The sequence below is a fragment of the Montipora capricornis genome, chromosome 11 (assembly GCF_036669925.1).
Source record: "Montipora capricornis isolate CH-2021 chromosome 11, ASM3666992v2, whole genome shotgun sequence".
Lineage (NCBI taxonomy): Eukaryota > Metazoa > Cnidaria > Anthozoa > Scleractinia > Acroporidae > Montipora > Montipora capricornis.
The window spans coordinates 9,716,247-9,728,746 of record NC_090893.1 but is presented as its reverse complement, the minus strand read 5'-3'; the positions used below and the strand labels follow the sequence as shown (position 1 = coordinate 9,728,746).

Below are 12,500 nucleotides of genomic sequence, written 5' to 3'. Positions count from 1 at the left end.
GAATAGTGACGAATAGTGACAAATAGTGGCAAACAAGGGTGGAGGGGGGGGGGGGGGGTTGTGCGAAATGACGAAAATTTGGTACCCAGTACTTCCTGGTCAACCGCGCAGCAACGTTGGATGAGATTTTCCTGCTAAAAAAGCAGCGATGTGTCGGTGAAGGACAGCTTGAGCCCTGAGAACAAAAGGTAATAAATGCACTGAAATCCTGTTGCTTATTTGTATAATTAATTAACGCAACAGTTATCAGAGTAGCTCGTTTGTCTCTTTAATCACAAACCACTTGCCTCACATTTTGATTTTATTCCTTTTTACAGAACGTGTCTCGCTGGATCGGACAGCACAGATGACGATGATGAAATTTATGTTCGGGCGCCACTGTGCGAGGAGATGATCATGAGCTTGATGTATTAATGGAAGTGATCTATATTTTTGCATTTTGACGTTTGTTCTTCTTTAGAGTATTTGTAAAAGCATGCACGATACTCTCTTTCGACGACAGGTGAGCATATTATTTGCTTTGATTACGAGATTGTTCAGCATAAGGCGGTGACTATTGAAGACTATTCGTCACTATTCGCGACTATTCGTCACTATTCGCACTGTTCGTACTATTCGCTATTCGCGACTATTCGCTGTTTGCTATTTGCTATTCGCGACTATTCGCTATTCGCTATTCGGGTTTTCCAGACACCCAGAAAAGAGACACAACAGTATTTGTTAGTAATTTGGAAGAAGAATTCCAGTTGTGGCAAACGACACAAGGTCTGTCAACATCGTCTGGTTCGAAACACTGAATCAGGTTTCGATCCAACGTAGCTGAAGAACTTCCCTCTGCTTCAAAAGACTAATGAAGACAATTATAGTGACAGGAGGTTAACAGTTGCTTGCTAGACAGCATGAGACTTTCACTTCACTCTTGCGATTTTTGTAAGTGTTTCTTTTATATTATGCTAGATTTGGATTATGTGTCAGAATGCCCCCTGGCCTTCCCAATTCCTGGGCAGAACACTGTATTGGATGTATGGATAACCTTCATTATTTCAATAAATTTGCCATTGAAATAACCTAAAAAGGTTACATAGCCACTGATGCTAGATCATATTAAACAGTAAATAAAAGAATAATAAATTACTTTAGCAGCCATTTTAAGGTTCTTTTTCTGTGTTTTTCTGAACAGAAAATAAAAACAAAAACAAGAAAAAGAAAAAAGGGTCCAAATAATTATTTCATGAAAATGCAACATTACAAAAGATCTGTAAAAGCTGAAGCCCCTTCCTGGGGTGACAATTAGGCATTCTCGGTACAAAACAATTTTACTTACGTAAAGTGACAGTAACAGTTGAATTTCCCTGACTTGTAATGTAAGGTGCACCAGCATCCGTTTCAAGTGATGCAGAACACTGGTAGATTGCATGGCACTGAACCTGACGCCTTGAGGAATTCAATCTTGCACAACGATAATTATTGTTGATATCGCTAGCATCGCTGTATTTTATTGTCAGAGATGAACTTGACTCATCCAACTTGACTCCATTTTTTCTCCATTCATATGATATTGCACGAGGCAGTTTTTTGCTAGATTTGGTGACACAATTCAGTGTGATAGTTGCGCTATTTGCAGCTAACAAAGTCCCATCATCAACATGCACAAAAAGGAATGCAATTTGAACTGAAAAACAACAACAATATATATGGCATTACTTCTTGTTGTTTTGCCTTCTGTATCTAAAACACGAGGCCAAAACTGTTAGTTTCAAAACATTTTGACCAATAACAGATCAAACACAGTCATCCTACTCTGCGACAACATACATTGTAAATGATGAACGTTAATTCTCTGTTGAAATTGCAAAGATATTGATTTACCTTAAAGTATCCACTGCTTAAAGTAAATGACTTACTGACTGGACCACTGAATAATTATTGACCAACCCTCTAACAAACCAATAGACTGACTGCATAAGTGGATGACTGGCTTTGAACTGCCTGATGTGGAGTTACCAATTGGACAACCAACTGACAAGCCCATTTCTAAGTGGACTTGATGATTGGTACAGAATACCTTAAAATTTCCAAACACTGGATGTGGTTTTAGAATAACTTATTAATTAAAACCAGTGCTAAGTTCGATAATAATTATCTTATTCTTTTAAACAGGATAGAATGAGCAGCACTTACAATCTTTACAACCAAACAACTCCACTCTCATACAAAGTCCATTGTGGTAGGTCTTTGGAAGAATTCTGACGAACTGAGCCGCGAATGGTAAAGAAAACCACCGAACAACAACTGAACGTCTGTCAACATTTCCTATTAAAGGCTGCAAAATGAAACAAAACCAAATAGGACACACATGAATAGGTATCCTTGTGGCCCAACATGACCACCTTACATGTATTTTTTATTGAAACAATAAATTGCCTGTATATTTTTGTCCTTTGAAAGTGAAGTTTTGTTTACTTGGAAACTTGTCTGTCTTCAGAGACGTTTTATGTTGAATTTTAAAAGTAATTACCCAGAGGGTGTAAAGTGCAGGTTGCAGTTGCAGGTTAGAGTTGCAGGGTCATTGTTTTACTATTACTGAAACAACCCAAACCTTTACAAAAAATACTAACCTTACGCTAACATTGTTTTTTGAGGCCTAATGTTAGCATTAGTAAAGTTTTGGGTTGTTTCAGCTTTGGTGAAACAGTGACCTGCAACTCTGCAGTTTACACCCTCCAAGTAATTACTAGTTTGTCACTGTAAGACTGAAAACACATGTGCCACTTTTGGCTCCCATTTTCGGCTGTCGGTAACCTGTCGGTCAACTGTCCCCAACAGTTGACAGACACATTTACTGACACATTACCCACAGTCAGCCAACAATGTTACTTTTACGAAACTAAACAAAACATAACATACGGCCAACAATCTGCCGACAGACAGCTGACAATATATTTTGGGAATTGTTATTCTTTTTTACCTAATTCTTAATCAAAGAAATTATAATAAACATCACACTACAAAGCGTCCAGACGGTTGCTGAAGTTACTAGTTTAAATAGTTTTAATCCAGTGGCCAAGAACACACAATTACTGAAAGCAAATTTAAATACCTAAACCTCAACCAACTTCAAACAACAACAAACTCTCAAAGAATCAAACAAGTACCGGTAGCACATATGTACAGTAGTGGGAAAGTGGGAAAGTATTTGTGGTGGGAGAGTATTTGAAAAAGCAACTACATTGCAATGCTGAAATAGGGTGTCCCAGATATCAAGGTGCTTCATCCGACAGCCACATCAGCCTCCACGCAGATCCTGATACACAACAGAAAGTGGAGAGTTGAAGGGGGTCCAGTGTAAATGCAATGAGTGGGAGAAAACCCTGTATAATAATTCTACAATCATGTTAGACACTAAACACTGAAACTAGTAGTAATCTCAGATTATTAAGGTGCGTTTCACAATCACTTTGGAAGCAAAGCAGAAAGGTAGGGAAAGAAAGAATGTCTTTTTATATGTTGTCTATCGACCACTTACTTATTTTTATAAACGGCTGTTACAGTATTTATTGGTTTTTGTAGTCAATCCTAGGGTTTACAGAATGGCTAGTCCTAGGACTAGCAAATTGGACTCAGCCTACGTACGGCCTCATCCAGTTTTGGCAGTCCTTGGAATTTTTCTCATCCAATTATTTCCAAATTGGACAGAATGTAGTCCTATTTACATGTACAAAAAGCCAGGTAAAAAAAAACAAGGGAAATATATTAAACAAGTTTTATGTTTCCTTTATTGTAATTTGGAATGCCTTACATGTAGCTTAATTTTTTTTTTTTAATTTTTTTTTTCTATTTGACACAAAACACCATGCACCGGTGGCTCAGTTGGTCGAGTATCGGGCTGTCATGTGGGAGGTCGTGAGTTCGACTCCGGCCGAACCAATACTCAGGGTCTTAAAATAACTGAGGAGAATGTGCTGCCTTAGTAATTACATCTGCAAATGGTTAGACTTTCAAGTCTTCTCAGATAAGGACCGTAAACCGGAGGTCCCGTCTCACAACCCTTGTTGGAAATTAAATAGTATGGGACTTTAAAGAACCCACTCACTATTCGATAAGAGTAGGGAACGTAGTCCCCCGTGTTGTGGTCTAACCTTATCTGGACGGGGGAATCTTACACTTCCTAAAAATTACTTATTACACATTACTGTGTAATAAGCAGTCTGGCTAAAGTCCCCCGAAAAACATTGTAAATGAGTCCTGAAAAGCCCTGAGGGGAGAGACTAATTGCTTTACTTCACTTCACTTCACTTCACTTCAAAACTTGCAAAGCGGCAAGCTTAATGCCACATGAAGTACTGCAGCAGGCAGAAAATTTTTTCATTGTGCTGTGAAAAGTGTAATATAAGGTTCCCTGGAGATTTTAGTGGGGACCAATGAAAGCGTGTGTTTTGATGTGTGATATCATTAGAGAGTGGAGTGGAGGGGTTGTCTGCTGGGGGTAAATTAATCATTGTAAAGCGCCTTTGAGACGTTAGTGATAAGGGCGCTATATAAATGTACCACTTTACTTTACTTTACTTTTACTTTAGACAAACTTGCTTGACATGCACAACTATTGATGATCTTGTAAGTGAAAACATATTTTTTTCTCATTTCCCTGACCACTGAGTTTTGTACACTTGGTTTGAGTTTTTGATATTTATTTTCGAACCATTGTGTTCTATATTGAGTGAATGAGCTCAAAGCTACACCGGCGTACATGTTCTTGTCGGCCGATGTTGTCAATTTTGGATTTCGGCCTGTGAGTAGAGCAGCTTTGACAAACTTGCATGACATGCACGACTATTGATGATCTTGTGTTTAGAGGTGAGCGAAAACACATTTTTTCCCATTTCCCTGACCACTGAGTTTTGTACACTTGGTTTGAGTTTTTGATATTTATTTTCGAACCATTGTGTTCAATATTGCGTGAACGAGCTCAAAGGAACACCGGCATATGTGTTCTTGTCGGCCGATGTTGTCAATTTTGGATTTTGGCCTGCGAGTAGGGCAGTTTTTTTTTTTCGTTTTGTAACCATTGAATTGCGAACAATTTAATTTAACTTTCAAAGGAAATGTGTTGTCTGCACTAATTCATCGCTCAAATTATTTGACTTATAATTCATGGCTGCATGTATCTTGCAAAATAAAAATTCTACAAGACTAGCTAGTGAAACAACTTTCATGTGCGAGAGAGTTTGATTCCCCATTACATGTTTCACACTGAAAAGTCTGAAAATGCTTTGGCAATTTTTTACATGGCACTGATTTTATTCAACTTAATTATTGTATATTCCTGTTAAAATTACGGCCGTTCAAAAATTGCAGCACTACACTTTCCACATTATTGCAAAACACGTTGGCATCTACGTTGTTGGAGATACAAATTAAGTGTGCAATTTCTATTATTGTATTATTCTTAACAAGACGATCTAGGATCGTAAGTCGGGCTGTGGCCACACGTGTGCTGCAAGGGATCATGAGCGTTGAGTAGCATACGTGCCAACTCTCCCGGATTATCCGGGAGTCTCCCGGATACGGAACGAATCTCCCGGTCTCCCGTACGGGTCATTAAATCTCCCGGATAAAAACGACTCTGAACCTTTTACAGACGTTTCTCCATTCTAGACTCAAATTGCATCCCCAAGTTTAAAAAAAAATCGATATTTTCAAATTCGTTTCATTGTTTCTTAATGCACTTCTTCATCTCTGAGTTTCAAACACACGTTAATAGAACTAAACAAAATGACTTCCTTTAGCTATCATAGCCATATATATATAACCGATTGTTTGATTGGATCTCCGATTAACAAATACTGAAAAATTCTTGACATAACTACCCTGTTTTCCCGCAAATTCACAATGGCGGCAGAATATTGTTGTAATCTGAAGGAGCTGCTGGGGGATGGGTGGGTGCGTTTAAGGAAGGGGGGGGGGAGTCGAGGGGAGGGGGAGTGGGTAGGTTGATCGAGGGGGGAGGGGAGGGGAGACCGGCTGGAAAAAATCTCCAGATTTTAGATCTCCATAGGTTGGCATCTCTGGAGTAGTAGTTCTAAAAAAGATGTGTCATACATGGAAAGATGTGCATGTCTCAAAGAAAGATCACGAAATTTGTAATCACACTGGCAAAAACAACATGCATTTCGTCATGAAAACATTGCTGACTTGATGTCCGATCTCACCCATAGATCACTTGCTTGTAAAGCGCATTTGAATATGCCAATAGAAAATGCGCTATATAAATTCATTACCATTACTACCATCAACTTCACCAATATCAAGACTCTTGGGTAAATCTGTACTTGTGCGCTCAGGTGACGATAGAATTTGTTTCCTTGGTCAGCAATGCCACATAACGTTTGGGATTTCCAATAACTACAAGACTTTGCTGTTGCGTAACACATTGCATAAAGCCCTACAGCACAGCATTGTTTACAAGTGCAGTTGCATTGTTCTCTAACACTGTTCACTGCAGTTATTTCATATGTACTAATATGCAGCCCTCTGAGTTCAGAGTTATATAACTCCTGAGTTCATAATTGTCACCAAGTGAGTGTATAGCCTGGAAATACTGTACTAAGTCCTGAATGGATGGTACTTCTAATAGTACACATGTACCTTGGGGACGGCTTCTACCATATTCATCTCTTGCATGAGAATCAAAAATCTTACAACTCCCATTATCAGTATGATAGATACTAACACCAAGACATCCTATTGTCGGAATAAATGAAGAATAATTTTGTGACAAGAGCGATTCAAATGCACTGTCTATAGGTATACTGTACTGATATCCCTCAATTATTGAATCACTGTTATGTAGATTACCTGTGTCGCTTTCACTATAATTAAGCTGGTAATTGTTCTCAGACATAGCAATCAATATTATTCATCGGAGGCCCAGGATTTGTTTCTATGTCATTACATAGATTTATTTCAGCACAGCATCGTCTATGATCACCATGCATTCTTGTACAAACTCATTGGTCCACAGCATGTGTACAACACTTGATATTTCTTCAGATTTACGCGTTTTCGTGTTCCAGTGTATTTTCCAAAGCAAGTAAACGTACTGTTTGACGAAATTTTCGTCGAATGGAAGCTGGCTTTTTCCTCACTTTTTCAAACGAACGGAGACTGGCAATTATTCGCCTTCTTTTCATTTGACTACTCAGCCTGCAACTGATGTAACCATGAAGTTTTGACGGCAAAGGAGTGATTTTAAGAATCTTTTTCCACACAAATACCCTCCGTTGTCTGCTTTTCTGCGACAGACGTTTCAGCTTCTTCACAGGAATCCTACTTGGTTCGCGATTACGACATCTCGACACATGGCATTCACGTACAACACCGTTATGATTGCAATAAACAAATTTAGCATAACGAGATCTCAATTCCTCTCTATATTTTAATGTCACTACGCCATCATGTTGATGATGTACAAATGGCTGCATTGCCTCCCCTAATACATCCATTTTCCCAGGACATTCAACATTGCTCGTGTTGGTAACGCAATCGTATACAACACGCGAACGTACATGATTACACAGAAAACTAATGCAGTACAAGGAGAAATTGATAGAAGTGATAATCCACTTGATACATTGTACAAAATATATGAAATAATGATCATGACAGTCATAAAATTAAAGAAGTTACTTGCATCTTCGCTTCGGTAAGTGACGGCTTTCTTGTTGTTGTTGTTGTCCTCCGTGCCATTATATTGATTATCAAATATCAGAAATATCAGCGTCAAAATTTCGGGTAAGTTTCCTTAATGTACTTCTGTCATTGCTAGTCATAGTTTGCACATATTTTGTACTCAATGACTGCTCAACTGATCTCTTTAGAACTTGTAAGAGCTTGATAGCAACATTTGAGATATTTGCCAAGCAAACAACGACTTTCGAAATGGACGCTCATTTTCGTGTTTTGATGTGGGTCTACCACGAACAGTCTGTAAGTGATTTGAGCGTATTGGACCTAACACCGTAACTCGCTCCTGCCATTCCTGTAATCATTCATGTATGCCTACCATCGCAGAGAATCACTTCTAAGGTTATCGAAGAGAAATGAAAATGAAGCGAAATGAACATTGAGCCTTCACTACATATCTGCGGTATTGCCCATTGCACGTGACGGCCATTTGCGAAGAAATACACTGGTAAACCTAGAGTCGGTCGCCCGACTAACTAGATAAGTTGAGTTGCAGTACTTTTGAATAAAAAATTACAACTACTGTTGGGTATTTTGGAACTCTGATACAAATCTGCAAACTATGTATTATATTGACTGTTTCGTTGGCACTTAGCGATAGCTACTACTAGTATCCAGAATAACAAGGTCGGATCCATTTTACAGTTTACATTTTCTCAGAGTTAAATACTTGAGTGTGCAGATTATATAGCAGAACGTACAATGAGTGAGTAACTTGTTGTAGTTCTCGCAAATTGTTTCTGGATTCTAGTTTCCGCTTTCTGCTTTCTGGATTCCAGTCTTTAGTGATGCCCTTCTGTTACGTAGTATCAATCATGACGACTGGAGATACTTCGAACAAATCGACCTTCTAGTTGGTGAAACACAGCAGAGAAAAAATATCCTAGCCAGTGCCTTGGTACGACGGGATGCCTGTGATCAGCCAGACTAAGCCATTAAGGACCTTTAAATCGAAGGACAAGGACAACTTCAAGTATGAGTTTCCCGTACTGAGCTTGTGCATAAGGTTTGGAGCCGACATTTTTCGAAGTGGGCTAAGAATGGAAAACTTCTACCCGTAGTTGTACTCATCCTCCCATCTAAAGATCTAGATCGCTATTGTTTTTGTGTTGGGGATAAGACTTTGCCTTTTACATACATGTACATGTAAATTTACCTGCCCAATATTATAACTTAGCCAAGACCGTCCATCATATCCATAGCTGATACCATAGCCTGTTACCCACTTGTCCACAACATCATCTCCCTGTGTTGCTATGCCACTAACTGTAATGACTTTTCCAAAATCAAACTGTAAGTATTGAGGTGGAGCCACAACTCTGCTACACCATGACGTAATACCATATAGATGACTGTGGGCTTGTGTGTGAGTGCCATCGAGTTCTGATGATGCTGTAACTGAAAAAGGGCGTGGGTCTACACCTCTTTCATTGCCAACTGTTGACAAGCAACCTGAAATTGAAGTTGCAAAAAAAGAAAATATATATAGCTGGGTACATTATATACCTCTTTTTCTCTAAGAGAGCTTTAAAGAACTTTGCAGCAATGATGAATTTAACATAATAAACATCTTAAAACAAGTGGCTTGTAAATCTAATAACTTAATTGATCATGACATTTACCGTATATGTAGTATCAGCTTCATACAAATGAAACAGAACCCCATTTTTTTGTCAAAGAAGAAAGGACAACTGTACATTGTATAAAACTGAAATTACTAGGAAATCAATGATCCCTGAAAGAAGCTCTACACTGCTGGGTGTCTGGAAAACCCGAATAGCGAATAGTCGCGAATACCGAACAGCGAATAGTCACGAATAGTGCGAATAGTGGCGAATGGTCCCGAATAGTGACGAATAGTAACAAATAGTGGCGAGTAAGGGTGGAGGGTGGGGGGGATTGTGACGAATTGATGAAAATTTGGTACGCAGTATTTTCCGGTCAACTGCGCAGCAACATTGGATGGGATTTTCCTGCTAAAAATGCAGAGATGTGTCGGCGAAGGACAGCTTGAGCCCTGAGAAGAAAAGGTGATAAATGCACTGAAATCCTGTTGCTTATTTGGATAATTAATTAATGCAACGGTTATCAGACTAGCTCGTTTGTCTCTTTAATCACAAACCACTTGCCTCACATTTTGATTTTATTCCTTTTTACAGAACGTGTCTCACCGGATCGGACAGGCACAGATGAGGATGATGAAATGTGAGTATCTAAAATTTATGTTCGGGCGCCACTGTGCGAGGAGATGATCATGAGCTTGATGTATTAATGAAAGTGATTTATATTTTTACATTTTGATGTTTGTTCTTCTTTAGAGTGTTTGTAAAAGAATGCACAAAACTCTATTTCGACGACAGGTGAGCATATTATTCGCTTTGATTACGAGATTGTTCAGCATAAGGCGGTGACTATTGAAGACTATTCGTCACTATTCGCCACTATTCGCGCTGTTCGTACTATTCGCTATTCGCGACTATTCGCTGTTCGCTATTCGGGTTTTCCAGACACCCTACACTGCTCATATGATCAGAAGAACTTTCTGTGTAAGTCACTGTACATCCTGGAGAGCTGCCTTGAATTAGAAAAAAAAAAACAGGGAAGAATTCTCACTGTAAATGATTGCACAAATGCCAACTCTCTGATACTGAATGCTATGTACATGTATCTAATAGACACCAAGGTCAAATGGCTGCATTTCATGATGAACAACCCTCTCTATTAATACCATTTGCCTTGTAATAAATAAAAGCCCCTTCCCTGGTAAAAGGGGACTCAATTACGTACTTAAATTTCTATAATTCATAATTACATGTATACAGGTTGCATTATGATACCTTAAAGACAACACCACAAATTGAAATGAATTAACATCAGAGGAATCCGATGACTAATTTACTGAAAGTGATATTGCGCTGCATGAGGCTATTTCTCTATCTAGTGAGTGTGACTACCGTTAAGTAATTTACCATAAGAAGCCTTCTTTCCCTTACGCTTTTGCATTTTAGAATATTAAGTATTTAAGTTATCGTTTGAGTCTTTCCATTGTTTTCCCCCAAAGTCCCCCAAAAGAGAGTAGAGAGCAGGATGCGCATGCTAGACTTTATGCCATACACTGTAGATGTCACGCGACAGTAATCACGACATTTCTTCGCAAGCAAGCTAAGTAACTTACATTAGTTTTTATTGACATGAGCGAAGCAAGTCGACGTCAAAGTCTAAGTTTTTCAGCTTCAAGTTTTCTCAAGTTTCTTCAAGTTTCCAGCTTCAAGTTGCATCTAGTTTTTTCAAGTGTTTAACATTGTTTCAGTGATTGCAAGGACAGCACCAAGGTAATTATTTTGCCTCTGCATAATTAACTAGTTTTAGCTTACACAATTCTTTAGCCGTGCCGCTTATCATTAACTTTGCTGTAATTGTGTGTAACATGTTTCTATTAGGTTTCTATTTCTCTGTTTTTATAGTTGTTCAGAACATGTAATTTTAACTTTTTTTATGTAACCAAACATTAATTTGTCTGTAGTGTAATCTCACTTGTACGTTTTTCTTACCCCGTTACGATACAACTGTGTAATTTTGTGCGAACCTTTTTTCAGTTCTCACAGTGATAATAAACCTTAACATCAGTTTGTGGATGTTGTTGACATAATCACTGGAGCTATAGTGAGTCTCTTTAATTGTTGCCAACCTTTTCCCTTCCTTCAGAATAACATTAATTAACCACAAAAAAAGCATTAAAGCCTTTACATGTACATGTATGTTGCTAAAGCAAAAACTCTTGCTTTTTATAACTGGAAAGTGTACATGTACCTTGCGTGGATCCATAAACTTCCACTCTTAATGCTTTTCTGCTGTTGAATGCCACAGGGTAGAATCGAATGAATTTGACAGCAAGCGGATTGTAAAAATCACTTTTAACACTGAAGTTTTGGCCACTGTTTCCTGAAAATATCTAAGAAAGGTAAGAAATGTGGGACCTTTAATTAGGGCACTCCATTCCTAATGAACTATACATGTACAACAAACTGGAAGTACTTTGTTTGTTTGAATAAAATGATACATTGGTGTTTCCCACACACCATCTTTAGGAACCATAGTCAACTCCCTCACAGCAAGCACTATGTGAGGTAACAGCTTGTGGTAAATAGTTTCCTGTGAAGATGTCTTCTTGCTACCTGCACACATGCAGCAATAATGTATATTGCTCTGTATTATGAAAATTGAAACGTACTGCATGAAATTAAACTGCATTTTACAAAAGGTTGATTTGATCCAGTAACGTTGTATCAATGTACATGTAGAGTGCAGACCCTGGTGGCATAGACCAGTGGTTAGGGAGTTGGGTTTGCATGTGGTTGCCTGGGTTCAAATCCCATTCTCACCTCCGGTTTGGATTTGTTAATACATTTCTGGTTGTCCCAGATTCAACTTCATCATGCTTTGTAAAATAGCCATCTGGTTCCCTCCTGCCAGAATTGCTCCTTTCAGATTATTAAAAGTGGGATGCCTGTGAACTAGCTTGATAGCAAAGTGTACTTCCACTATAACTTTTTTTTTCACATTTTAGACCCACAGTGTAATGACACCTTCTTTGCCCTGTATAACCAGATTAAGTTAATGGCTTGATTTAATTTTGCACTCTCCAAATGCCACTTAAAAAACAGTACCTATTAAATCCTTCACAGGCATACCAAAATTTTAACTTGAATAGTAAATAAAATCCTTATAAATCTGCATGTCCCTGAGTTGTTAGCTTC

General features: G+C 38.4%; 1 protein-coding gene across 5 annotated transcripts in view; it reads right to left on the bottom strand.

The window, feature by feature from the left end:
- LOC138022878 (receptor-type tyrosine-protein phosphatase S-like) overlaps window positions 1–12,500 on the bottom strand; it is a 199,015-nt gene that overhangs the window by 161,197 nt on the left and 25,318 nt on the right. For all 5 annotated transcript variants that reach the window (XM_068869866.1, XM_068869868.1, XM_068869867.1 and 2 more), the window contains exons 9-12: window positions 11,554–11,695; window positions 8,900–9,195; window positions 2,182–2,323; window positions 1,325–1,672 (exon numbers count right to left, since the gene is read on the bottom strand). In XM_068869866.1, coding sequence (XP_068725967.1) covers window positions 1,325–1,672; window positions 2,182–2,323; window positions 8,900–9,195; window positions 11,554–11,695 — 928 coding nt within the window. The remainder of the gene's footprint in view (window positions 1–1,324; window positions 1,673–2,181; window positions 2,324–8,899; window positions 9,196–11,553; window positions 11,696–12,500) is intronic.